Below are 27,449 nucleotides of genomic sequence, written 5' to 3'. Positions count from 1 at the left end.
ATGATCTGAAACAAGGAATGACAGATTTGTTTCTATTGCTTTGTTTCTATTAAAGGTTGAGCGTGTCGTTGTTCAAACTGTATTAGACAAAGTTCACAGATTAAAATAAGAGACACGAGGAATGTGTGACGTCACATCTGCAGCTTCAGTATAAACAACAGAAGATACTTTTTATTCCTAGATGGGGTCAGGGTTAGCAACGTGGCAGTTTTATATTGAAACCCCTAACCGGAAGTGCGTGTTAAATAACGTTTATTGATAGAAGTCCGAGTTTTCCTCTCCTGCCAAACTTCCCAGTCTCCGTCAGGACTCAGGACCAGACCCGGACCAACGGGACCAGCAGGCGGACGGTAAGAGGACTCAGTGCGGGATCGATCACACTCATCGATTCAATGATTGTTGATTGACTGATCGACTCTGAACACGCCCCTCCTTTTATTTGAAGGGGACAAAGACACTGATACGCTTCAGTTCTGGAAACTTTCTAGGAGCCATGTTTTTGTTGTTTTTGCTGTTTTTGTTGCTGGGTTTGTTGTTTTATTGTGGTGGTTGTTGATGTTGTTGTGGAGCTGATGACGTGTTGATGACTGTGACGTCATTATTATTTCAGTCTCTAGAAGTTGAAGTTCAAATTTTAATCCCGAATAGTCTTTTGTTCATTTTGGACTTAGACTGTTTATCTTATTTATATGTCGTCAGCTCCGATCACTTTGGTTTAGAAGAGAGAAGAGGCAGATTCTGTTGTGGGTGAGGCTTCTACAGTGCGGATGCCCCCTCCCCTTCCTCCAGCCTGCTCCATTGTCATAGCTGCCCCCCCCCCACCCCAGACATAGTTGTGTTTCCTGTGATGGTTCATGACCTTTGCAGCAGAAGTCACATTCATGAGCTGTAGTAAGATTTGACTCAACAATCTCTGCCTTGGTGGTGGAGCGAGACTCAAGGACCAGGTCCAGGTCCCGGAGGGTCCGGGGTCTAAGGAAGAGATGGTCTTGAACCTGATTTGAACTTTATTGCTGCTGCTAGCATCCACAGATATTTAACATGGTGTTGTTCACAGTGACATCACAATCTAATGAGAAACAAGAATCAACTTTATATCTTACAGCTGGAAACCAAATTTGAGGTCTGGACTATGTGGTCCCAGGCCAGCTCATGCAGGACTAAAGAGCTTTTGTTTTTAGGTTTGTGTTTCTCTGAGGTCTGAAGTCTCTGCAACGTGACCCTGAGGCATGCCTCAGGGCCACAGCGGCGGTTCAGGTCTGATTCTGCAGCTCTGAAGAGGATCAGGTACAGTTCATATCTCCACAGACTCTGAGCTCAATGAAATCTGGCTCTGTGCTTCATGTTCTATGTATTTTTAGAGCCGTTACAAGTGGTTTTAATTTTAGTTCCTCAATGCAGCTGAGACCTGATATAGGGAGACCGGCTGGGCTGGACTTGTTCAGTGGTCTGAGGTCTGCAAGAAGAACCCCAGCCTGACACAGATATGGATTCATTGGAGGCTGAAGTCAGAGGACGTGTGAAGCTATCTGAGCTGTTCCCCTCGTGGTTCCCTCCAGGTTCCCCAGGTTCTTCACACATGCAGGTTGAATTGATTACCTGGTGGCTCTAAATTTATGTTAAATCTGTTTTAAAATTCCACACGCTCGCTTCAGGTCAGGAGCAGAAAAAGTTGCCCAGAAAAACTGAGCATCTTCACTGGGGAAAGAGCTTCTTCCAAATCCAGAATCTGTTCAGGTCTGACGCCAGAGGTCCAGGCCTCACTCTGTTTGCCCTCAGAGATGTCTGTCAGGCCTGAAGTGGGAACAATCCAGATTGGATTGAACTGTTGAACCACATAAAGGCCACCGCATCACGGTGACCTCCACTCCAGGTCCCAGAGCAGTCCCGGTCTGGGTCCTCAGTCTCTCAGGGCCTTCATCAAAACCTTTAAAACAATTGGATGGTGAACTCACCACACACTGAACAGGATGTTTGGTTTAGTGATTTCATCAGAGGAAGAGGAGGGAGAAAAATAAGACTAACACAGTATATTACAGTGGGTATTCATGCTTGAGATGTGGAGTGACATCACAGGGAGGCGAGGCCATGGGAGAGTTTGAAGGTTTTTCAGATTAAAAGACCTTCAACTTCCTGTGGACCGAAGCAGAGACGGACTCATCTGATTAGTCCACACATGAGACTCTGTTTCCTGTTTGCAGTCCCATGATCCTAAATTGAATTAGTCTGATCAGCTGACCACAGTCGCACTTCTATCATGTTTTTTTCAGTTGATAATAACCCTGACAGCATTTTGACATCCCCAATGCTCAAGCAATACCTGCAGAGCCCGAAGACCTGCAGAGTCCACGGACCTGCTGAAGTTTCCTCATTAGTATTTCAAAGAGCGCTGTCGCTCATCGGACAGCATCACGTCCAACAGCATCTGGTCCTGTCAGGAGTTCCTCAAATATCTGGAACCTTCAGTTAGTCCTGAAGAACAGAAACACACTCAACTGAAGGAAACAACAGATGGTTAACTGGGGGACAGTGGGAGGGGCAGAACCAGGACCAGGCTGCCTCAGGATACATTGTGGACCAGAGACCGGTCAGAGGTCAGATGGGGATCCCTCAGTTAACCTCTGAGAGACGGTCAAGTCTGAGACTGTATGCCTCTAAGCCCCCCCGGTTTCTAAATGTCAGACATTCTGTCTCTTAAACAGACAGTGTTTCTGTGAACTCATACACACTCTCTCTCTCACTTAAGTATTTGCCAAAAGTGATAACACATCAACTAACTTCCATGCATCATGTGATGTTGACCATAGTGCTGTTGTTGACTGTGTGTGTCTGTGCATGTCAGGGTGTGTCTTTATGTTACACGGATTGTATTTTTTCAGCTCACTTTCTGTCTTCCCTCCGATGTTTTCCTTCAGGAAGCAGCTTTCAGGACGACCAATGGGCTTCCCGACAGGCGCCCCCCCTAGCCTTGCTTCCTTCTGGGAGACAATGGGAGTGTGTGTGTTTGTGTGTGTGTGGCTATAAGAGGTATTTATTGTGAGAGTGGTGTGTTTCCCTTTAGGAAAAATGCAGATTTATTCCGGCAGCAGAGAGATCATCCTGTGTGTGTGTGTATGTGAGTGTGAGTCTCTCTGTGTGTGTGTTTTCTGAATGGATTCTTTGTCGAATGAAAAAGTCAGATGACAACTATCAGGAGAGGATGATGATTTTTACTGTCTCTCTCTTTCTTTCTCAGGGTTGTGTAAAGAACTAGTCTGAACCGATGAACTGTTGTTATTGAAAGAAGGTACAAAACAACAACACAAACACACACACACACATACATACTGATGAAGGGAAGGTATCCAATATTACGGGGAGAAAATAAAACATGGCAACTCATCTTTATGTGAAGAAGAAGAAGAGAATTGTGTTGTTGATCATTACAGCCAGCGGGTTGTGTGAAAGTTTGGTCATTTGTTGTGTAGAACTTCTTCCTGTTGATGAAATTACCTTTTTGGTCATGTCTTCCTGTTTCCAGGTGTTAAATTATGACTCAGGTGAACCCACAGCTGCCTGGTGAGTTGTGTTGGTTTTCACTTTGTTGTCGTGAGAAATGAAGTCTTTGTGTTGGTGTGGCGTCTGTGACTCAGCCTGATTTTTAAGGGTTATCCTGATCCATGTTCCGGTTCTTTCCTCCAGATCTAGGATCTCCATTCATCTACTCTGGCCAGGAGGAGGCTGACCAGTCAGGCTCCTACTCAGTACAGACGCCATATGGTTTCCAGTTGGATCTGGACTTTCTCAAATATGTTGAAGAAATAGAGAGTGGGCACAACCTCCGCCGGGCGCCTGTCAACTCCCGCCGCTTAGGCCGAGGGATCAAACTCTCCCAGAGGAGTCCAGGGGTTGGTGGGCGCACCAGTGGCTGGACATCCACCGAGTCTCTGTCATCTCCAGCCAGTGAAGACGGCCGAGCTCCTCCACCGCCACCGCCACGGAACCGCCTTGGGTCCGCCCCATGTGAGGGACTGTCTCTTTGCCCCGTCACTGTCCCTTCGTTGTACATTGGGGCCAAAGTGCCTCCACCTCCACCACAGCGCAACCCCCGGGTCGAGCGGACTCTCCTGGAAACCAGCCGGCGGCTACAGCAAGAACAAACCCGCCAGCACCAAAATGGTGGGCATCTCCAACTCGCAGATCCACCCAAACGTATCCTCCCTTCCCCAGCCAGTCAGCCTCTGCCAAGCAGCTGGACCAAACCCAGTCCTCAGACCTCAGGGCGGAGCACCCCAGCAACCAGCACAGCCACTCCCATCGCCCCCACCCAGTTGCAGACGGTCCGGGAGCAAATGGCTACAGCCCTGAAGCAGCTCAAAGAGATGGAGGAAAAAGTCAAAGGTGTTCCTGCCCTGGAGAAGGAGGTTGCAAAGCTCCGTGCAGAGAAGGACATGCTCCTGATGGCTCTGAAGGAGAAGAAAGATGCCAGTCCACCAGCATCACCTGGTCCCAGAGGCCTCGGTCCATCAGCTGGGCTGAAAACACTAACAGAGAAATTTGAGATGAAAACTTCACATCCTTCCTCAAAGGTTTTAGGAAAAGCTTCAGAGAAAGTTTCAGCTGTTGAGAAGAAAACTGTGGCTGTTGGCGACGATGTCACAATGGACTTGGTCGTTTTCTATTACAGCCGGGGAGTGAAAGATGCTTCTGAGGGGACAGAAGTGGAGGTTTGTGAGAAAAGCACATTGACAGAGGCCCCTCTGGTTCAGGATGAGGATGCCCAGACCAGGGTTGACACTGAGGACGCAGAGGTTTGGGTCATGGAGTCACTGCTTGGACTGACCAGCGAGGCACAGAGGGAGATTGACACCTTGCAAGACACCATTAAATTCCAGCAGGACACTATAGTGTCTCTGGAAGATCAGCTGAGTGTGGCCGACAGAGATCTGGGGACGCTGAGAGTCCAAATGGAAAAGAAAACCTCCAAAGTCACATTTGAGAAGGGAGTTCTCGCAAAACCAGAGACATCGACAGCTCAGGTGGAGACGCTGACCACTGCCTTAAAGGACACTGGTGTCTGGTGCCGCCCAGAACAGACTGATGTGAGTGTGGGTGAGATTTTATGCACAGATCAGACCGATCAGAGCACCCAGACCAACACCACTCTGGAACCAGAACAGGGTCCTGTTCTGGTCAGCAAGGGGTGTCAATGTGAGAGTCTGTCTGAAGAGCAGATGGTGATGGCGCCAAAGAAGAGACAGTTGACTGTCGTTGAGTACAAAGTTTCTCCAGAAGAGGAGTTGGTCAGCTCGTCCGGCAGGGAGGACAGAAACCAAGGACAGAAGGCAGGAACCAGCAGCACTGAGACAGGTGGGAAGGAAAGACCTTCAGTGTGAGCATACTCATAACCCTAACCCTAACTAAACATCACATATAAAATAATTTGTCATTGTAGCAAAAACCAAATGAAACATAATTACAAACGTATTTTGACGAAGATCAACAATGAGACGACACATCTTCAAACATTAATAATTTATAATGTCAGGAAAGTAGAAGAAGAACCTGGAAAGTTCAGCTGTGATAGAAAACAAGAAAACAACACGTTTTGCTTGTCTGTAAGAAAAGTTTAGTTTTGCATTTTCAACTGAAGAACAACTGATAGGGCTTCTGTGCTGCTTGAAACAGGTTTGCTGAAATCAATCATGAAAAGGAAGGACGAGAGTAACTTGGGGGAGAATCGTACCGCTGGCAAGAAGAGCCTGCAGTTTGTTGGGATTCTAAATGGAGGGTGAGTAACATGAAACCTGATTTTTATTTTTACCAGAGTAAAAATAAAAGAAGCCAACAGTCAGTCTCGAGGAGGGAAATAAAGCTATAAGCAGGTCAAAGATTTGACAGTGGATTTAAAACCACCTAGTAAAGTGCTGAAAGTGCATAAGTTGAGTTCGTCTTCCAGGTATGAATCAACTTCCAGTGAGGAGGAAGATGGGAGCTCCTCTGCAGGAAGTGGTGAAGGCGAGTGTTTGGACAGTACAGAGGAAGACGAGGCAGCTCTGGAGGAAGAAACATCAGAGGAGGAGAGAAACATCAACCTGGACGAGAGCGACACTGACGAGGAATCTGCTGTGAAGGAGAAGTAGGTCAAAGGTCACTGTCGCTTCCTGCAAATGTGTGACAGTCATAACATGCTTCTGTCGCAGGTTCGAGTTGAGCTCGAAGATGCGTGAAGCTTGTCTGATTCTGAGGAACCACCTGAACGACGACTTGAAACACTCCCCCAGTAAAGACGTGGTACGTCCAAACGTTTGACACAACTGGCACATTAATTGTTGTTACTGTGTTGATGTTCATGCGTGACAGCCAAGATTAAGTGGCTGCATGTTTAACCTGAGCAGTAGGGTCAGGATTTAACAGCCACCCCACCTTCCCAGCTCTGCAGCACTCACACTGTGCAGCTTGAGTGGTTCCGGGTCTCCAGCGCCAAGATGGCTCAGCCTTCTCGGGTGTCTGACTACCTGATGGCGTTCTCAGAGGTGTCGTCGCTGCTGCTGGGACATGTGGTGAACATGACCGACGGCAATGGCAACACAGCGCTCCACTACAGCGTCTCCCACTCCAACTTCAGCGTAGTGGGACTCCTACTGGACACAGGTCAGACCCAGAGTCCAGGGGACAGATCACGTCAGTCTCATGGATCCACCAAGTGATGCTGCTGTCAGCAGAAGCAACAATTAGGTTAGAAAATAAGGAGACAGAGGAAGGGAGAACCACTCAGGTATCAGATCGACCTGAGAGTCGCACAATAATGTTGGAATCAGTGTTTCTGAAGATCATTTGTTTCTCTACAGGTGAAGTCACTTCTTTTCTGCGAACATTTTAATCCTTTGTTGGTTGATAATGTCTGTAATTATGTGACATACTTGCAGATGCGAAATCAGTGTGTGTGTGTGTGTGTGCGCAGGTGTGTGCAGTGTGGACCGGCAGAACAAGGCCGGGTATACAGCCATCATGTTGGCTGCTCTTTCTACTGTGAAGGCAGAGGAAGACATGGCTGTGGTGAAGAAGCTCTTCAGTAAGGGCAACGTCAATGCCAAGGCCAGCCAGGTACGTCACATCCAGGGGCCAAGGTCTGGGTGTGTGTATTTGTGTGTTTAGTAGTTGTTTTGTTAACATTCCTCTGTTGTAAAATGTTGCAAAGACCCGATGTGAAGTTTAATGAGAAAAACACGTGTTTTCTCAGCTTCATATAATCAGGTTATGTGTGTGTGTACTTGTTGCCTGACAGATGTTCACTGAAAAGTCACAAGACTCTGAGTTGATAGGTTTATAGTATCACTGGCTATAAATCCAATCAGTGGCACTTCTTGTGACCGTATTCAACACAACACAACATACATACACTCTGATGAACAATCCCACAATGCAAAGCTTCCTGACCTGTGACACACACTGATGATTTTGTTCCAAAGATAAAATATTCAGACCCTGAACCTTCACAGGCAGGACAAACAGCGTTGATGCTCGCCGTCAGCCACGGCCGTCAGGAGATGGTACAGGCTCTGCTGGAGTGCGGCGCCGACGTTAACGTGCAGGATGACGAAGGCTCCACGGCGTTGATGTGTGCCAGTGAACATGGCCGAGCTGAGATTGTCAAACTACTGCTGGAGCAGCCGGGCTGTGACATCACCATCGTGGACAACGTGAGTCAGAGTTTGGTCTCTTGTAATGGGGGGGGGGGGGTCGACCAAGACATATCAGGGCGTAATAATAATAATATCCCCCCCGGCACTAGGATGGGAGTAACGCTCTGTCCATCGCTCTGGAGGCATCTCACAATGACACAGCTGTCCTGCTCTACGCACACATGAACTACAACAAGACACACACAACTGGGGTGAGTCCACACACACACACACACACAAAGTTTGGATGTGGACACGCTGGCTTTCTGTATTTCATCTCGTAATAACAAAAATTATTTATCATAACAACAACATAAATAATAATAAAAGCTTTTTGAAGAAGTGTGTTCAGCTTCCGTTTGAATCGAGCGGTTCCACAGTCTAGTCCTTCAGGGTGGAGGTACTGGGCATATGATCTCGTTTCCTAGTTCCTGTTAATATTCGTGCAGCAGCGTTCTGAATGTAATGAGTTACAGTAGTCCAGCCTAGAAGTTACAAATGCATGGACTAGTTTTTCTGCATCACCCTGAGAAAGGATGTTTCTGATTTTCCTAACATCAGAACTCAGAAAATTCATCAGACACATATAATAAATGACCCAAATGAATCATCCAGACAAATACCAAGTTAGCTTCCTTTTTCTGTAGAGCTAATTCATTTCATAATAAAGCAGATGAGTTCATCACCTCTCTTAACTCCAAAGAAAGCATTCGACCAGTCAGTAAACGCATCGTTCATTTCAACACAACCAACTCAAGTATACAACGTCTGAATTGTTCAATAATTCTGCTGTCTAACGTCACATCCAGAAATTTAAGAGCCATCAGGTCACCGATTAGCCACTCGAACACTATTTGAGTGTAAGAAGGAATGTAAAAGTGTGCTCTTTCTCTGATAATAATCTGCTGATGAAGGTTTTGGTCTGGATGAAATGTTCAGGGGAATGAAGTGATTATTTAATTAATTAATGTGTTTGTGTTTAATGTGTGATTAATGTGTTTCAGGGGAGTCCTCCAGGCCGGACCCCCCCAAGTCCCTGGTCCACAGAGTGAACTAGAACGACTTCATGTTTTTGAATCCTGTCCTACATTTATTATCTGTTAATATGAAAATACTATTTTTCCATAAGCTGTTAATGATCTATGTGACTAATATGAAGCATTTATTATTTGCACTCGTTTAATATTTTACTACTTTAGAGTGAGGACACATCAGGACACATCTTCTTCATGTCTTCTGTCTGTTCTTGTTATCTCTCCTCCCTCCCTTGTTACCTTCGTACCCCCCAGGTCTCTACTAACTGCCTCTTCTTTGTTTGTCCATAAACACACATATATTTATATATATATATTCTTGTCAGAAATAAACATATTTACATTAAAGCTTACCTGAGGCCACCATTAGTGTTGTTGTTTTAATGTTATAAAGACAATGCATAATTATTTTTCTGTCGCTTTAGGAAAATGAAACCAGGAAATGTCTCTGTAGTATAAAATATAAGCTTCTCTGAGCTAAATGTTTTAGTGTGACTTCCCTCTACACATGAGCAGCAGCAGGAACCATCAACCTTAAACGTATATCAAATGGAATTCTAACTGAAGTGATTGCTAACATCTAGATTTGACCAACAAGTTCATGTCAACATGATGCTGTGAAAAAGGTCTGTTAGGCTGAGAAATTTCTGATTATTGCATACGCATGTATGAGTTTAACTCTTTGGAAGTTCGCCAACATGTCGAAGATCAACTGTCAGTCCCATCATTCAAATTGAAAGGATCACAGAATGTGACATAAAATCACAAGTTTGCATCGGCGAGGCTACTCAAAGGCAAATCAACATCAACAACATGGAAAAAAATCCCTGGACACTCAAGCTGTACATTAATTGCTTTGGTATTCACATTTATTTCTTTTGTTTGCATTGAAGTAACATGAAAAGGCAGAGAAAAAGTCCAATTTGATCATATTCCATACACTGGACTGGACAAAATTATGGGCACTCTCAACTTGTTAATCATTAATTTATTTTAAAAAGTCAGGTTTAAAACTGATAGCCGATATCTGAGATCCCTTGGCAGGCCGTGTCATGTGAAAAATAAAGGGCAATGTTGTAAATTTGTAAAGTGCTATTTAAAGTGTTTCAACCAATGAAGTGTATTGATTGAAAAAGACCAGATAAGGTAATATATAAATAAATGATCTAAATAAATAATACTATTTATCATTTTACATCACAGACTTTTATACTAATGAAACCATCGGAACAAACGTTTACTAAGACCTGGAGCTGAGCTGCAGGAACATCAGGATCTCTGGAGATGGAACTTCGAGATCCTCCAAGTTCATTCACAACTTCTGTTTTAAATTCCACAAACTTTGAAACGTGATTTCTGAATTGCTAAAGTCCTGATGTTTAATCATTTCAGGTCCATCGTATGTTTGAAACAAAAAAGCTTATATATACAAGCTTAGCTAACTAAAGCTAAAACTGAATAAGGCACAATAAAGAAATAAACGTGACTAACAAAGCTTTTATTAACACAATAAAGTCACAACATGAAGCTACAGCGTTCCTCCGTGTCAGGTCAAAGGAATTAACATCTGTTTTATTCAAAATATGTCAAAAATATCAGTGTGAATTTCTTTAAATATTGTGCAGCTTTAGTTGAAGACCTGGTCCAGGTTTCCTACAGACCAGAATCTGGGAACCATGAAGGATTTCTCCACTTTGAGTTTGTTTTAAAGAGCCACTTGGTTTTTACTCGACTGGAAACAGGAGTGTCCGAGGACCGATGAAGGCAGCATCGGTCCATCACACCTGACGGTGATGATCCGGCGGGAACTGTCTCCGCCGTCAGTCACGAAGCTTCCGGTACCGATCGTTGTGGTTCTGCTGCTGGGACCCCCTGGACCTGCTCCTTCCGGACCGTCTTCCCTCGGACCGGCTCCCGCCGGACCGTCTTCCCCCGGACCTGCTCCCTCCGGACCGGCTCCCTCCGGACCGGCTCCCTCCGGACCGTCTTCCCCCGGACCGGCTCCCGCCGGACCGTCTTCCCCCGGACCTGCTCCCTCCGGACCGTCTTCCCCCGGACCGGCTGCCCCCGGACTGGCCCAACCCTGGCCGGACTGCCGGCCCCCCCCTCCCAGTGGTGTCGGTCTCTGGAAGCGGTCGTGGAGTGTCGGGTGAGTCCGGTTCTGTTGTTTCAGGAGCTGAAGGTTCCGGATCTGGATCAGGACGGAACTTAGTCCTGCCGGAGAAATTAGTTTAGAAAAAGTTTATGAAAATTAATCGGTCGAATATTTCAATGAACGTTTTACTTTATTCTTTAAAATGGAACCCAGTTTGAGTCTGAATAAAGAAAAAAGGAGAAGAACCTTTTAAGCAGCAGGAGTTGTAGCCGGTTCCGTCCCGACCACTAGGAGCACTACAGATACTGGTCCCTACCGGTGGCACAGGTCGGGAGCAGCTGGTCTGTCCTGTGGTCCATGTGGTCTGTGAAGCGGCTCTAATTTAATACACCAGTCTTGACACAAAGGGAGCGTCTGACCTGTTCTGTTGTCTGGACCAGTTTAGGAATCTGTGGAGTGTTTGTGTTTATTTTAATAGACCCTTTCCCTTTTCTCACTGCAACACTGTCTGATGAATTTATGTGATAAGCTGTAACCTTTGTCTAGCCAATGTTATTAATATTATTAATCAAAATCATAATAAAAATTTTGAAGTTATTATTATTAGTCGTAGTTGTACAATTGATTACGCGGGTCTTTGCTTTGGTTGCAATGTGTTGCATTTGAAAAGCTTGTCATGTTGCCCTTATATCAAATCTTGATTTAGAAAACGATGTGAAATTAAATTGGTGAAGGAAAAAATATAGAGTCGAATAATGAAGTGAATGGAAATGGAAACAAAACTGCAAATTTTAATTGCATATTCAACAGAATTAACCTTGATTGCAGTAACACTGATGTATCTTCTTTATTATGCACCTCATCATTCAATGAGGGTTCCCAGGATTTTCTCATATTCCATAAGGATGTCAATGGTTGCCTGAATAAATGAAAACATTTTAGGTCAGGACATCATAGGAAAACATAAAAAAGGAAGAAGACACATCACCAGATTCATTAATGTTAAATTAATAGGTTAAATTAACAGGTTGGAATGGTAGAACTGTGACATGAATGGATACTCTTATGTCTTTGTTAACTAAAATTGGAGCATACCTCTGGTACCATGACATCAATTATGAAGTCAACATTTAGGGGGAGGCTGTAGTCAAGTGACAACGTTGGCTTTATGAAGTTAATGAGGTCATTCATCTGTTGGATATAGTAAGGGTGTATTTATAAATTTTGACAAAATTAAGACTTAAAAAGAAAAATTTGCAATGTTACTTACGTGTTTCTCATTGAAACAGGTGGGCTTCACATTTAAAATTGTTTTAAGGGCAGAGTTTCCCCCGGGGTTTTGCCAAAGGAACATCCTGCTGGATTTCCTTTGCCCACTGTCCAGCATGTCTTTCAGTTCCTTTAAAAGGGACATCTGTTAAGAACACTGGTTCAACATTTATTGTTTATAAATAATGAGAACAATGCAAACCCTAACCCTAACCCTAACCCTTTGGAAATTAGCCCTTCAACCCGTTTTTTCTTGAGGCATGTCAAAGTACTGGAAAGTACATAAACAAAAAGCAGCAATACAGCGCAGTACAATAAGGTATTTAATTGATTGAAGTAGTAGAAGAATGGTGAAGGTTGGTCAAACCTGGTGAAGTCATCTGGCTCAGGCAGGTCACACCCACATGTGAAAATGCCAGTCAGAAATCGTAAGCATTTCTGATGAATAAAAATGAAAACATTATAAAAGTAAAAGATTACTTGCACTACTCATTGAAATGGGCCTGTGACTCCAAGGATTCCAATCCAAATTTTCCACTCTTTGCTTTAAGAGGTTGTTAACAAATGACATATGATCAATACAGTCACTCCTGCCATCGAAATTGGATCTTGTGCCTGATTGGCTAGGAACGTAAACATTTCATTGGCTTATAGGTGGTGGTCATGCAGCCATAAGATGACCAAAGCAACCCTCAATATTCTTAAAAAACAACCGAGGCCACATAGTCCTGATGATCACAAAATAATAATTTAAACATTATTATGATTTAGGGCCATGCTATGTACTGGTGATCTGTCCACGGTGACATGAAATATGATTTATGATTTCTATTAACATTTATAATCAATAATGTCACACATATATCACAGACAAAAGATAATGAGTTTTTAAATACATTTATATTTTACATTGGTTCATTGCCAATGCAATGAGAAAAGGGAGAGGGTGTATTTAAATTGCTCCGGATCACAGGAACCACAGGACAGACCAGCGAGGAGCTGGTAGGGACCATGGTCCCGACCACTGTGCCACCAGTAGGGACCAGTGTCTTGAGCACCCCTAGTGGCAGGGTCCACTGGTCCCTGCCAGAGACCATGGTCTCAGGACAGACCCCGAAATTGGCTACAACCCCTGCTGCTTTTAAACTAAGGCCGTTTTTTCCGGGATGAGAGAGAGAGATACTCACTCCTCCCCCAGCAGCCTATAGCAGTACAGCCAAAGAGTAGATGGACTTTAACTTTTTAACTCTAAGCTCTGTCATACAGTCCCCCTCATGTCCCCTTCACCTGTCCTTGCAGACTCATTTGTTTGAATAAACAGTAGAAGCTGTTTGTTGTATTAATTTATTTAGATTTTATTTCTGGCTGGTTTCAATGTTGATACAGCCCCCCCCCCCCATGTTCGTCACCCTCTACTACAAGAGAGTGCAGAGGGAACATGATTGAGGTTTGTATGTTCGATTCCCTGAGCTGTCCTGTTTGAGTCACATTAAACCCTCCCCTCTCTCCCCTGCCAGGGGCCTGTGTCATCCATTTAACAGGTCTCTCAGCTCTGCAGATCATCCTTCTGTCTTCTGTCTCACTGTCTCCAGCTCTACGCCCCCTCCGTCTCATGGGTCAGCATCCACTCCTGTGGAGGGGGGTCTGGGAAAACGGCTGATGCACACCAATGCTGCAATGACCAGGGCTCTGAACCCCACCCACACCCACCAACCCCTGGATCACCTTCAACGGGGTAAACCATAGCGGCAGCTGCAGGGAAGTCTGGGGTCTGGACCAGGGTGTCTGGTGGTCAAGGTCGGGGGGGTTGGACTCAGATGTGAGCAGAGTTGAAGCTGAAGATAATAGACTTTCATGTCATCAGTTAAAATCTGTAGAACCAAAGTGTTTGTTACAGGAAGTAGTTTTGGTGCACTCTGGAGCAACAGGTGATCAGTTAACTTGAACGATTGTTTCCTGGCAGGAATATATGGATGACAACGAGGACAGGGCCATATCGTGCCTCCCCCACCTGGTCTGTCAACTTTACAAGGTAAGGACACACTGACCACAGGAAACTGATCTATGCTGGGATGTGACTTTGTTTGCAGGGGGTGAAGCCTCCAGCCTGCTCTGGAGCTCTGATCAGAATGGACAAAAGTTTCTGCAAAAGAGTTCCCAACACCCTAATGATCGTTATCATTGCACTCAGTGAGAGATGACCTGGAAGTGAAAACTTCCAACAAACGACAAAAAACATGAATCACTCAAATTGTATTTTTCAGATAATTTACTGTCATTTTCACGTGAAAAGTCTGACGGTCTGAGACTCTTCTGGTTCAGATCCAACAGGAACTGGAGCAGATAGTAACTACTGCTGCTGCTGTCCTTCGACTCATTCATTAAAAGCAGCTCGGAGGTCTTTCAGAACCAGGTTCAGACCTGGACCTGTGAATATCAGAGCTGAGATTAGTTTGTCCAGCTGATCATAAATCCTGTGCTGCTTCACTTCCTGGTCTTTCTGATCCAGACTGATGGTGGTACAGGATCATGAATGTCCTGAAACAAATGGGAGAGTCAGTCTGACGAAGACTCAGCTGATCTGGATCATTGGCCAGGTGAGGTTGAGCACTTCCTGTGACCTCAAGGTTCAAGTTTGTGGTGAGAGAATACCAACAACTGATTCAGGAGTCATTTAAAGGGCCAGTCTACACCTTTCAGGGGGGATGATGTCATCTAAAAAGAAAACAGTGAAGGGATGTGTTGACTAAATCTACTAAGTTGCATGAAGGTGAATGAAGTTTAATTCGAGTCAGACCTATGGCCAATCAGTAAATGACCTATGAGGTTCTAACTCATCTGTGATTCCAGGGTCTGCAGACCACCAGTTAGTCCAGTTACATTCCCACCAACCAGGCGTCCTGTGGGTGGAGCCCCAGGCTTTTCAGTACATGAGCAGAAAATGACAGTGCAAAACATCTTGGGTATAATAAAACAAATCTTATGGTTGGTGTTGTCCTGCCTTGCCTGTCTGTCCCACAGGTGAGATTTTGACTCAGCTGCTTCAACACAGCAAAACATTCAGCTCCAAACTAACAGAATTAGGGGTCAGGTCCAGGAGTCGTGCTACATCAAGTTTGGTTTCTTCCAGTTTCTTCTGATTCAGTATTTGATTCTTTGTCTTACATCATCGTCACTGATTCCAAACCCTGGGGGGGGGGGGGGGGGGGGGGGGGTTAGGTCCTCCTGGATCAGTTTTGACTACCTGTCTGTGTCCTGTCGTCCCAGGTTGGTCAGCATCTTGTGAGGACCTTCATTGCAGCCAGGCTCAGGGTCTGGTGTTGAGGGGGTGCGGTACCTGCTGTGGGCGTCTGGACACGGACAGAGGGACAAGGACTCGTGGTGCCGGTCCCCCCTCAACTGGGACTCGTCCTCTAAAGGACCCTCCGTGTTGGACTGCTCTTTCTCATCCTCCTCCTCTTCCTCCAGGGTCAGTTGGAAGTTGAACTTGTCCCCCCCTGCCACTGAGGGGACAGGTCCTTCGGCCCCCCTCTCGTGTTCCTTAGGGCTGCAGGGAGCCGGGCTGCAGGGGATCATGCTCTGGTACCACTTTCTGTTGTCCTCCAGAATGTCCAGGAAGTCCTGAGCATCGGGGTGGACCAGGTCGGCCCATGTCTCCCACAGGGGGTGGACTACATAGTCGATGAAGCCAACCTGAGACAATAGAAAGGACCAGTCAAAAACCCTGTGCAAGGTCCAGACCCACATCCAAGTGTCTGTCTCTCTCTTTGTGTCTCTCTGTCTTTGTTTGTCTCTGTTTGTGTCCCTGTTTCTGTGTGTTTCTGTCTCTGTCTCTGTGTGTGTCCATGTGTGCGTCTGTCTCTCGGTTTGTGTCTTTGTGTTACTTGGCTCTTTGCGATGGAGGCGTTGTGTCTGTCACACATGGGACTGATGTCCATGCCGCCAGCCCTCTCACTGTCTCCTTGGGTGAAGAACTCGTCCATTATCCGATCTGTCCAGCGTCTGTAGAGCTGTAGGGGTTTGGTCGGGTTGCTTAGGTCGGAGCAGTGAACCATGTTCTGCAGCACCTGGAGGACACGGACCAGGACCTTCAATCATCTCGATAAAACAAGCTAACAAGTTTGTTTGTTTGCCGCCTACCTGGATGCGGTCAGAGTAGTTGTCGAGCAGCAGGACTCCCAGACTTGCCACCTTCTTCATCTCCACCATCGTCTTCATATCAGCCAGGAAGTTCATGTGTTTGGACATGTCTGTGGCCAGAACCTGAGGAAGACGACAACCACACAAACAGACACACAACATGGTTGACAGTCTGTGTGTCTATTACAGTGCTACCTTTGTTGCAAAAATCTGTTTGTGAAAATGGTCGTCAACAAATGATGAAAATGAAACAAAGGATTAATTAAAAAAACAAAAAAAAACTTGAGTTGGAAAAAAAGCCAATTAGTTAATTAGTTTTTCATTTTTATCAGCCAATTAGAATGAATCTCTTTTTGAGGTGGTGGGAGGGGCACACACACACACACAACCCCCCCTCTTCCAGCTGTACTATGAATAAAGATAGACTCAGGGATGGCTAGTTCGCCCAGGGTGTAAAACTAGCCAGGACTGCCTCTGGAGGTGATGCTCTACAAATTTGATTTGATTTAACTTTTTTGTGATCATGTGTACAGTTCGTCAACATTAATCTGAAGCAAGGGGCTCAATAGTCCTCAATAGATTTTTTCAAAGTGATGTTGCTGAGCCAATTTTCGACTTGTATTTCAACAACCAATAGAATAATGAAATTTCATGCATTCCTGACACGATCTGCAGATTTCCTGAGTTTTGGGGAATTTGGAAGTCTCCAGAAAAGCCATCGAAGTCACTAATAATCACATCAATAGGTACGATAATTCTCAGACTGTCAAGTGCTTGGACTGTAATTATCCGACAAAATGAACACTGGCCTTGTTGTGCTGCACAGAAACAGCTTGTGTGTTTGATGTGCTGCACAGTGTCAGTTTGTGTGTACCGCTGCATAGAGGCAGTCTGTGTATTTGTTGTGCTACACACTATTTGTCGTACCATGTCAATCACCATCTTGCGCAGCGAGTCCCTGAGTTTCCTGCTCAGGTTCTGGAAAATGTCACAGTTTTCCTGCTGCAGCAGCTTGAAGCCAACGGCCAGATGATGATTCTCCAACACAGATGAGTCATTGTACATGAGAGCCAACTCAGAACCTGCAGACACACAACAACACAGCATAACACAACACAACAGACAGATGTAGAGGACAGATGCAGACAGACAGATGTGGGACCTACTGGTGTTAATCAAAAACTGGTTGGTGACTCCAGGGTGGTCGACATCATGGATGGCGCTGGCGAACAAAGCTGCCATGATCTCCAGGTCTGTGAACACTGCCTGGAGGGAGGAGCATTAACAGGATGAGTCAAAGGTCAGAGGTCAGAAATCAGGGGCAGAGCCAGACCCTGGAGCTAACCTCCAGAGCGGGAGTGGACAGTAGGATGTGAGTGGACTGCACCACATCGGCAGCGTGGATGTTGTTGTGGTAAGTGACATCAGCGTGGTAGTGATCCTCCAACGTCATCATGAAGGTCAGGAAGGTGTCCACTGGGATCTTAAAGGTTTTGAGAAGACCTCGTTCCTAGGGGTGAGGAAGACCAGGACCAGAGTAAAGTCAACTCCGATTAAGGAGTGAACGATACTGTCAGTTGAAATGTCGGTTGATCATTCATCATTGTTCTTCATTGTATTAGTGAACAGCTGATTTAACAGTCAGCAGTTACATCATCAACCAGTGACCCTCTGTGTTGCTGCTCCATGACCTTTGACCTTAACTTCACTGATGCAAAGGTAAGAACGGTTTAATAAAAACCACGCACCTGGAAGACGGCATACATGACCACCGTCAGGGGGCGGTTCCCGGAGAACTCAGCAATCTTAAAAATATCTATTCCCCAAAGATTAATGTCTTGCATCTCCTGGAGTCAAGAGGGGACATCATGAAAGACAGAAAGAGTGACATGTGACAGAGAAAGGTCTCAGTTTGTCTGTCTAACCTTGGCCAATAACCCCTCTTGCGGTGTGCTAACACCAAAGTGGGGGATGCAGGTGGGGGTTAAACGGGGCGCGGTTTTCTTCACACCACTGATCTGTGACATTGGCCTTTTCATCTTCTCCTTGTCCTTTGGAGGCGGAGCCAGAATTTCCACATCATGTTGCTTCTCTGTGAACAGATGGCAACAGGCCTTCATGTGAGAGGTCAAAGGTCAGTCAGGACATGATCCACCTGAATGCAGCTGAAAGCAAACTTTTACCAGGACTCAGGTGATGCTGGTGACATCACTTTCACCATTTTTTTTTAACTTAAAATTTTCCCTTTCGTTACTTTTTAAGTTTCTATTGATGAGATCTGCATGATTTCACCCATTTATATCAATAGATGGAATAATAACTCACCTAAGAAAGTGCTGGCGATGAATTCTGACACCTGATTTCCTGAGCGGCTCATTTCTGAGAGCTGTGTCAGCTCCCGATTCAACATCCTCTTAAACTTGAGACACAAGCAAACAGACCTCATTAGTTTCTTAGCTCATTAACGAGTTAGTTCAGGAGAAAATTAAGGTGATCAGACTCATCAAGACAATAAAGATCAACCGTTTATGTCACTGAAGCAGCTGATTCTGTCCCTGCTCAGCATGATGTCAGAGGCTGTGATATCACTGGCTCTGCAGTCTGTCACACTGTCAGTGAGATTACAGCAGGAGACAGGTAGGTAGGCCCCTCCCCCAACCAATCACAGGCTGCCATATTCATCACAGTCTGCATCAGAATGAACCCCCACCTTGTTGGACGCCATCTCACTGACTGAATGTCTCGTCTGCAGAGTCTCCAGCTGGTCCAGACACCAGTCGAGCTCCTCCAAGGTCTCCATGGCCAGCTTCTGCTCAGACTCTTCTGAATAGTCAATCGTCACACAGAGAACTTTAAATCTCCATATTCACACTTTGACTCACTGACGATGAATAAGATGAAGGATAACGCATCATTCAGAATAGACATGATTTTTGATAAATTTATGATGATGGTTTATAAAATGCAGCTGCAGACAGATGTTGTCACTGACCTGAGTGGGCTGTTTTACCCATGGTGCTGCTGTGGGTGCGCCTGGAACAGGAAGCACGTGTCACTGACCAGAAAACAACAATCCATCAGACAGGTTTTTTTTTTTTTTTTTTGCTCTTACTTGTTTCCAACTCGAACCTGCAGATGAGTCAAAGCAGCGAAGTTACTCCTCACTGTTCGCAGACTGGCCAGAACCTGAAACACAGAATCATTGAGTCCAGGACCAGGCCCGGGTCCAGACTCTGGACACTGAATCTGAACTGTGCTTTCAGTGACCCAAGCATTTTATTTTAAAATCGCAATGCTGTTTTTGAACTGTTCTTGTCTTTAATTAATAAGCTAATTAACATTTATTGTTGTATTGCACGAATGAAAAGTGTTGTGTTGTTGTGTTTCTCATGTACAGACCAACATCAGCATCAGTGAAGTGGTACGAACCTGAGCAAACGGAGTCACAATCATGTCTTCGCCCTGTCTGCAAACCACGAGACACATAATCAAACACACCATCAGGACCAGAAGTTGGTGTGAACCAGCCACAAGGGGATGCTTTCATCTCACAAACAGCTGAAACTGGAGTTGGGGGGGTGCACAGGCCCGACTAAGCTGCAGACTATTTGATAATCCAACTGAAGAGGCCAATTTCAAATATGACTGAACACCTGCAGGTCCTTGACCTGGGACGTCCACCTCAGACTGCAGGGACGGGTACGTCAGAGACAAAGAGAGAGAGCGACAGACAGACAGGGAGAGAGAGAGGGTTAAAGGCAGAGACAGAGTGTGGGGTCAGGGGTCAGGAGGTCACTGCGGTTCTACTCTGACAGTCAGTTGACTTCACAGTCCAGTCCATCCTTTCAAAACACAGGAGGGATGGGGGTGTTACTGGGGTGTTGCCCCTTGGATACTCACAGGTCAGTGGAGGTTGATGAGGAGCGGGACGTGGTTTTGTGTGAGAGATCAAAGTCCGAGTCGGAGCGGTAGAGGAAGGACTCGCGGCGCTGACTGTTTGGGAAGTTGGCCTGAAGAACCAGGCCTGAACCATGGCTGGTCTCAGAGTCCAGAAGACTGTGGCCAATTGACATGCCATTGTCCAAATCAAACCTACAGAGAGAGAAGAAGAAACACGGCAGATATACAGTCAGGAGTCAGTAATACAGTTAACTGCTAAAACCAGAGAGACAGACAGAAAGTGAGAGAGAGCGAGGGAGATTTGATTTTTAAGCTAACTTCATTTGACTCATTTTCAGAGACAGGTTTAATCACATCTTTTGGTCACTTAGCAACACAAACACACAAACTGATCAGAGCAGTTGGTCCAGACCACCATTGATTTTCAGCAGGCTCGCAACGTCAGGGACAGTCGGACAGAGTTTAACCCTATGTTGGTGTGTAAGCTTCTCCAGCCCCATGAGTCTGCATGAGTCCCAGCCAGTAACCACAAAACAACACCATGATGGGAAACTATCAGAATATAAAAACCATGATATATAACACAAGTTTGAAAATATAGAAAACACACGCACACACTTTCACTGTCTTCCACTCCCAGCATACAGAAACAGGCAGACAGATTTTCTGTTCATTTAAAAAATGAACATCATTGTATTTCAGACTGAGACCATAAACTCATCAGGAAAACGTTTACTGGGGAGGAGGAGGGACATTCTCCCATAGACTTCAATATAAGGGAGGAGGAGGGACATTGTCCCATAGACGTCAATGCTATCTGACTGATTTTTACAGCCACAGCCAAACCAAGTTGCTTCCCCCCTGAAACCAACAAAACAGTGAACAAAATGATTCTGCATCATTTCCCTCCACCTCTTTCCTCAGTAACATTTTTTCCCTTATTGCACCAGTCAGAAGTCTCTGTTCCAGCCCAGGACTCTGGGACATCTGGTCCCAGAGTAACCAGGTCACCCAGTCCTTAGACCAGGAGGTCAGACTGCTGGTCGTGTCTCCTGTTGTGAATGTGTAGCCGTCATGTGCATTTTGGAATGTACCCCAAACACGAGTGTCTCCGGCCACGTCCGAAGCCTGTTGCTCCCCCTCTCCGTGTCCGGCTGTGGTCTCTGTTCATGGTCTGTTCATGGCCAAAGAAGGACCAGCTCATCTTCAGACTCTTCAACTGTCTGTTCTTTTTCTCCGTGAGAGCGACTCCATGAGTGAGACCACAGGTGGATCGGATGATAGCAGAGGGTCTTGGGGGGTGGGGGTCTGTGACTTGGGGATCCCCCAGTCTCTTTCTGAATCGTTCTGTGAACTGGTTCCAGAGACTCTATCCCAATTTCTGTAGCCCAAAAGAGTCCAGGACAGGAAGTGGCTCAGAGCTGTAACCAGAGCGTCGGGATGTTGGACTCTTCCTCCCACTGTGTGACGTCTGAGTGGACTGGACTGGACTGGACCCCACGTCCTCTGGAGGCTCTGATCTGTAAAGGATGAGTGAACGCAAACCAACATGTGGAGTCCGGTTACAGGCTGGTCTTAGAGCTGGTCTGAGAGCCAGTCAGGAGAGCGATCAAAGACGTCGAAGTTTGTGAACTGTGTCTGTTTTTCAGCTTCTGTGAACATGTGAGGCCCCCCCCGCCTGTGTACAAGGGGACACTGTTACAGCTGCTGCTGGGGATGGTGGGGGTGGGGAGGGCTGCACGCTGATTAGCTGTTTGGAAGCAACAGGAACAGAAACAGAGACAGGAAGCCCAGGACTTAAAACCTTGCACAGTCAGAGAGGAAGAAGAAGCTTCTCCACACTGATGAGGCTGCAGACGACTGGCTAAGAGACTATGTCCATCTAAGACATCACCAACATAAAGCTGATTGGATGCTGTTTCCTGTCTCAAACCATCACCTCCACAGCTGTGACAGATCGACCTCTGATATCACAGATTCATGAGGGTCGGAGTTCAAAGGTCAGTGCCGAATGTAGTGTGTATGTCTAACTCCAAACAGCGATGGTACCTGAGGTTCCAAACAAGAGAGTTTCTGTTGTGGCAGGAACAAGGAGATCTTTGAGATGACGCTAGCCCGATGTCAGCTCAGTGCCCGTTTCCCACAGTCACCTTCCCGCCACACAATGAGGCTTTTTTCCACAGCGAACACATGACACACATGTTGATAACGTGCACAAACGGCTACTGTCACGTTGAGACACGCCTAGTTTGCCATGAGTCCCTGAGACAACAACTGAGTTTATTCAAGTTCAGGTGCATCAGAGACTCCCCTTCTGATGTGTTGTGTCATCATGGGCAGCAGAAGTTCTTTTTGACAAGGACTCACTCTTGGTCTAAGTCCTGACTTCATGACCCCCCCACTAATAAAAACACAGCTGATGAAGTTAAATGATAATTTGCAGCCAAATATGACCAGCAGATGGCATCAACACACAAACAGACATAACTTTCTAAGCACTTCTGATAAATGTGGCTCCTGAATTTGTTGATTATATTAAAATAAATTCATCATCTGCATCCTCGACTCTGTTCTCAACCTGAATCTGTCATCATGTCCCAATAACACCCTTCACTGTCACTGTCCCCTTGCCAACAGGAGACTGCTGCTGTCAGAATGTTTACACTTAATTCAGGGAAGTTTTTATATTTACAGTTTCTGTTTTTGGGCAATTATTATTCTATTTTATAGAGCTCGGAGAGTTGATGAGTTGATGAGAGTTGAAAACTCTTGCAAACGCTAGTATCTTGCTTATTTAACAGGCTGTAATTATGATTTTTGATCAGTTTAATACTAAAGAGTAAGTTTAACTAGTGGGCCTAACAAAGTCTGACATTTGCTGAGCTAACAAGCCAGATTGTGTTGTTGGTTACTAAAATGCTGGAGCATTTTCTACTAGGGAAAAGGAGTGACAATCTGCTTTCAGCGGCCTTCATTTCGTCCATCTTCCACTGACATCTCTGGAGTAGAGCTGAATTAAAGATTCTAGCATTTACTCATGGAAAGAAACGGACCCAGTTGACTCGGAGGGCACCAGATTGAAAGAGTAATTGGAGTTCTTCTTCAAAAGTACACAGTCTTGCAAAGCACTGTCCCCATAGTTTTCACTGACAGACAGAGAAATGATAAAACTGGGTGTTGTGCTGTTGTGTCCTCACAAATGTGTCTGAATCTGTGATACCCTTTCAGTGACAAAGATGGAAATGAAGAGATGGAACTACAGATGGGCAAAAACTAAGCTGAAAATAAAAATTTTACTCACACATTTGTTACTTGTGAGATTACCTTTGAAGGGAAAGATGTTTCACAAACCCTAAAAATCAGACTGCTATGAGAATGCTACAGATGTGACCTGAGCTCACCATCCTGATCACAAGTTCACATTCTGTTTCTCTCCACTGATCAGGCTGAACATCCCCCCAAACTGACTTCCACCTGACCAGATATTTGTTGTACTAATTCTAACCTCTTATGTGTGGCGGGTTTGAGATGACTAACCCATGTTTCATTGCTCCGATTAGTTACAGGTCTGGCATTTTGGTTTGCACTTGATAACAGCCTTGGAAATCAATGATATTCAGATGCTTACTTAATACCAATGATAGGGAGAGAACAACATCAGTTACAGATGACTCATTTATCAGTCTCCCCACTGAGGTTTTTTCTTTTTGGAAATTGATTACGTTTCTGCAGCTGGGACATACCCACTGTTTAGGAATTTAGCATTAGCATTAGCCTCAGCATCAACCAGGTGGGTGCTACACATTGGTTGTGATTATGTGTGTACCCCTTCTCCCTTTCCCACAGTGCTTTGAGCATATTTTAGATGGAAAAGTACTCTACAAAGGCAATATATTATTATTATCATCAGAAAACGGTAGTTTTAATGTTACGTAAAGCTACATTAACCCTTCCAGAGGATACAGCATTCTTTAGCTGGTAGTTTCCATAGCTGAAGGGTCGTTACAAAGCCAAATATGTGTCCGTTTGTAGCCCTCTAGAACTTTGACCTTAGGGGGTCCTCTGTGTAGGACGAGAGGAAGTTGATCAAATAGTTTTATATACTGCAGGACTGGGACGTCCTTTTCGGCAGAGATACTAGTAAAAAAAAAAAAGCACCCCAGGGACATTATACGGATCGGTAATATTTAATATGTTGTGAGGGAATACCTCCCTCTCTCTGTCTGTGTGTGCGTCAATTTCAAAGAAGGTGTACTTTATATAAAGATACAGCTATAATTCAGAGGTTGAGACAGAAAGAGTAAGGGTGGGGTCATAAAGACAGGTTTGTCACTGACCCGCCCTCCTGCTGCCTCTCCAGGGCTCGGCTGTACAGAACCTCCAGGCGATCTAGGGGCAGCCCATGAGCTGTGGCTGGTCTCCAGGCATCACTGGGCCGCTCCTGGCATGAATGCCGTCTCCACAGGGGGGGCAACAGGAGGGGGCCAGAGAAACGCCGCCGCACTGCCTGGTGTACCACAGGGAGAGAGACCCGACGACCCTGAGCCACGACAGGGAGAAGACCATGAGACAGAGAATCCAGATCACTGGCTCCACATCGAGTCTGACACATAATGTGATTCTTTCTCATAATCAGGATGTGTGTCTCTCAGTATCTCACAATGCCCTGTGCTCCATCTGCCCCCACAGCAAGTCCACACTTACACATCAGGCAGATAGGCGCGCGCGCACGCACGCACACACACACACACACACACACACACACACACACACACACAGCACATACTCTCACTGACAAACACAAGCTACAATCTTCAGTTCAAAGTTCAGATCAGGACCAGTGTGTGTGTGTGGTTCACCTCCAGTCCAGACATGTTCAGGATGTCGTTTCCAGCTAAACCTGGAAAAGACAATAATCAGTAAGGACCTTCATCCCTGAGTGATGAAGACAAGTGACTGACAGGAATCAAACCTGTCACTTTGACCACCTAACCTCATTAATCACAAGAAGCCAAAGCTCTAACCAACATGAGGAAGAAAAACACCCATAAAAACGGTGATGATCCTGAAGCTCCTCAATACTTCCTTCCTACAATGACTTCCTGTTCTCTCAGACCTCCCTGATTTCCGATGACTCTCTGACTCCAGGACCCTGAAGACCTGAATGATGCCTGATGACTAAGATTTGATTGATGTTCTCAAATCCTGATTAGTGTTTCATTAATCTAAGAAGTTGACACCCTGAACCTGTAACTCCTCCAGTCCTCCAACATTAAGCCACCTGAGGAGGAGTGAACTCCACTCAGGGTGTCTCATGATGTCATCATCCTTCCAGTGATGCAGGACAGAAAAGAAAGGCTAAATGTCAACACTGACACACAATCAGTCTTTGGACAGTGTCTCTGGGATGAGGCCCCCTCCAGAAGGTCAGAGGTCGTTTACAGGTGAAACATATCAGTTCGTCCAGTGGGTTAGGGTCCCCAACTTTGTCTGAGGTGGTGATACGGCGGTTGAGCGGGTGACATGAGGGGAAGCAGATCTGGAGTTGAGATTGGAAATGTTGTGAAGATGATGATGTTGAGTAAGAGGCGCATCAGGACGCCATCTAGTGGACACTCAAGTCAGCAAGTTTCCGTGAACGCACCAGTGACTTAACCCACCACTGGCGTCCTGACACGGTAGACGGTAATATGCTTACATATATATTATATGTAATACATATAATGAAGAGTTGACTGAACTGTGATGATCATTCAGTCTGAAGAACTTCCTTTAAAATATATCTAGTTTCAACAGGCAAATCCACATTGGACAAAACAATAAACCAATGCAAAAACATTAAAATCAATGAGCATTCTCCACTCAGTCTCAATCACATCCATGAAGATAACTTCAGAAAGTGTCCACATTTCAGAGGAATAGCAGCAGAACTCCACAGATAAACCAGCAATTTTAAGGGTCCATCTGTCTCACCTGACTTTCCTGCAGCAGCTCAGTGAGTCGGCCTCCCAGTCGGGAACCTGGAGATTGATGAAGCCTCGTCAGACTGCAACTTAGTTCATTACTTAGTTAGACTTCAAACTTTGCAATGTGCAACAGTGTCACTGTGACGTCGACCATCAGATCACATGACAGGAAATTGAACTATGGGACGTAAATAACTTTTATCACTGAAGCCATGAGGTTTGCTGAGTCAGCGACTTATTCATTCACTGCTGTGGCACACAGGGAGACTTGTGTCTCCATAAGCTTGCCTTCCCTTTTCTGTCTTACCTTTGACCTCAGGTTACAGCTCAACTTCCTCATATCTGTCCTGACTAACTCTTTTGTTCTACAGGTCAGTGAACTCATTAGAAACATCGAACTGTGCCACCTGACCTCAGTTATCTTCATCATCATCGTCAGTTTTATATGACTCATCTCTCAGTGGGTCATCAAGATAACAGGAGGCTGAAAGCAGGTGAAGCACTGAATGATCAGCCAGAAACTGGTGACATCAAGGTCAAGGCAACAAGGTTATATCACAACAAATAAAACAGGCCAATTTTATTCAGATTTTATTTTTGGCAGAAGAAGTTGGACTATGATTGTTTGTATAATCTGACATTACTGAAGAAAAAATATTTTGTCTCCCAAGGTATAATCAAGGTATTTGTCATGCACCATTTGTGCACATCCTAAATTTACCATGGAAACGTGTTCTGTAGGTCTGAAATGTCTGTGTTTACACTTGAACAGGCTGAAGAAACTGCAGAGGAACCAGCTTCAGTCAGATCAACCGATCAAAGGTCAGAGTTGACAGAAGAAGAAAGGAACCCATGGAACTGAAACCTCCTGGAATCTGTCATTTGGAGAGCATGGCAAATGGAGAGTGTTCATTGACTTTACCCTGGAGGGATGAAAGAAACAGAGATGGTTTCTGAGCGAAGTCCAATAACCTGTAGCCAGCATCATGTGACAAAGCCAGAGCTGGATATGGTGTTACAGACCTCAGGAGACTGAACATCATTTAATACAGCACGAGTCTTCCAACACACAGTGGTTTTTCTTGAACTCACCATGGGCACATCCTCCAGCCTCTCAAAGCTGGACTTGGATGATCTGATGCATTTCACAACGGCAACCACCAGGACAAGGACAAGAACGATACAGAAGATACAGAGGATGGTTGCCAAGCCGGGCCTTCCTGCCACCTCAACTGCTCCCTGGTCATATGGAAGTGCTGAGGAGAGACAAAAGCTCAGGTCTCAAACTAAAGACCTACAGTTCACCTCAGCTATAAGGTTATTATATGATTATGACCTCTGACCACAAAGGGCCACAAACCTTAAAGGTTTAAAGGTCCAT

The 27,449-nt window shown here is 45.4% G+C and overlaps 2 protein-coding genes and 1 pseudogene across 6 annotated transcripts; 2 read left to right on the top strand and 1 right to left on the bottom strand.

Moving 5' to 3' along the window:
* The first annotated feature begins 266 nt into the window (after positions 1–266).
* kank3 (KN motif and ankyrin repeat domains 3) lies at positions 267–9,792 on the top strand. Its single transcript, XM_029500646.1, has 12 exons — positions 267–350; positions 3,236–3,286; positions 3,521–3,558; positions 3,682–5,349; positions 5,668–5,770; positions 5,939–6,118; positions 6,183–6,273; positions 6,414–6,633; positions 6,944–7,086; positions 7,482–7,682; positions 7,775–7,876; positions 8,669–9,792. Exons 3-12 carry the CDS (start codon positions 3,531–3,533, stop codon positions 8,714–8,716), a joined length of 2,784 nt encoding a protein of 927 aa, XP_029356506.1. The 5' UTR covers positions 267–350; positions 3,236–3,286; positions 3,521–3,530; the 3' UTR covers positions 8,717–9,792.
* A 699-nt stretch (positions 9,793–10,491) lies between these two features.
* On the top strand, positions 10,492–14,263 carry LOC115042014 (gamma-interferon-inducible lysosomal thiol reductase-like; annotated as a pseudogene).
* A 1,002-nt stretch (positions 14,264–15,265) lies between these two features.
* Positions 15,266–26,172, bottom strand: LOC115042425 (cAMP-specific 3',5'-cyclic phosphodiesterase 4C-like). Of its 5 annotated transcripts, none has more exons than XM_029500647.1 (17): positions 26,076–26,172; positions 24,962–25,002; positions 24,440–24,642; positions 20,103–20,294; positions 19,632–19,668; positions 19,315–19,388; positions 19,195–19,235; positions 18,913–19,025; positions 18,528–18,621; positions 18,128–18,294; positions 17,951–18,049; positions 17,548–17,712; positions 17,369–17,468; positions 17,130–17,284; positions 16,203–16,325; positions 15,947–16,129; positions 15,266–15,755 (listed from the first exon to the last, which is right to left on the bottom strand). In XM_029500647.1, exons 2-17 carry the CDS (start codon positions 24,974–24,976, stop codon positions 15,303–15,305), a joined length of 2,214 nt encoding a protein of 737 aa, XP_029356507.1. In that variant the 5' UTR covers positions 24,977–25,002; positions 26,076–26,172; the 3' UTR covers positions 15,266–15,302. The 5 variants fall into 5 exon arrangements, with proteins under 5 accessions (XP_029356507.1, XP_029356509.1, XP_029356510.1 ...); XM_029500649.1 differs by having other exon boundaries at positions 18,913–19,022; XM_029500650.1 differs by lacking the exons at positions 24,440–24,642; positions 24,962–25,002; positions 26,076–26,172 and adding an exon at positions 20,518–20,581.
* Between the last annotated feature and the right edge of the window lie 1,277 nt (positions 26,173–27,449).

Source organism: Echeneis naucrates, chromosome 4 (genome assembly GCF_900963305.1).
Source record: "Echeneis naucrates chromosome 4, fEcheNa1.1, whole genome shotgun sequence".
Taxonomy (NCBI): domain Eukaryota; kingdom Metazoa; phylum Chordata; class Actinopteri; order Carangiformes; family Echeneidae; genus Echeneis; species Echeneis naucrates.
The sequence above is the reverse complement of the archived record's forward strand: the minus strand, read 5'-3'. Positions and strand labels throughout refer to the sequence as shown.

Coding starts and splice junctions, on each gene's coding strand:
- kank3 (XM_029500646.1), top strand. CDS start 3,531: ATGACTCAGGTGAACCCACAGCTGCCTG. Junction 6,634..6,943: donor GGGACTCCTACTGGACACAG/GTCAGACCCAGA, acceptor GTGTGTGCGCAG/GTGTGTGCAGTGTGGACCGG. Junction 7,087..7,481: donor TCAATGCCAAGGCCAGCCAG/GTACGTCACATC, acceptor GAACCTTCACAG/GCAGGACAAACAGCGTTGAT.
- LOC115042425 (XM_029500647.1), bottom strand. Junction 19,236..19,314: donor CAGGTTCGAGTTGGAAACAA/GTAAGAGCAAAA, acceptor TTCCTGTTCCAG/GCGCACCCACAGCAGCACCA. Junction 15,756..15,946: donor CCTCCATCGCAAAGAGCCAA/GTAACACAAAGA, acceptor CTATTGTCTCAG/GTTGGCTTCATCGACTATGT.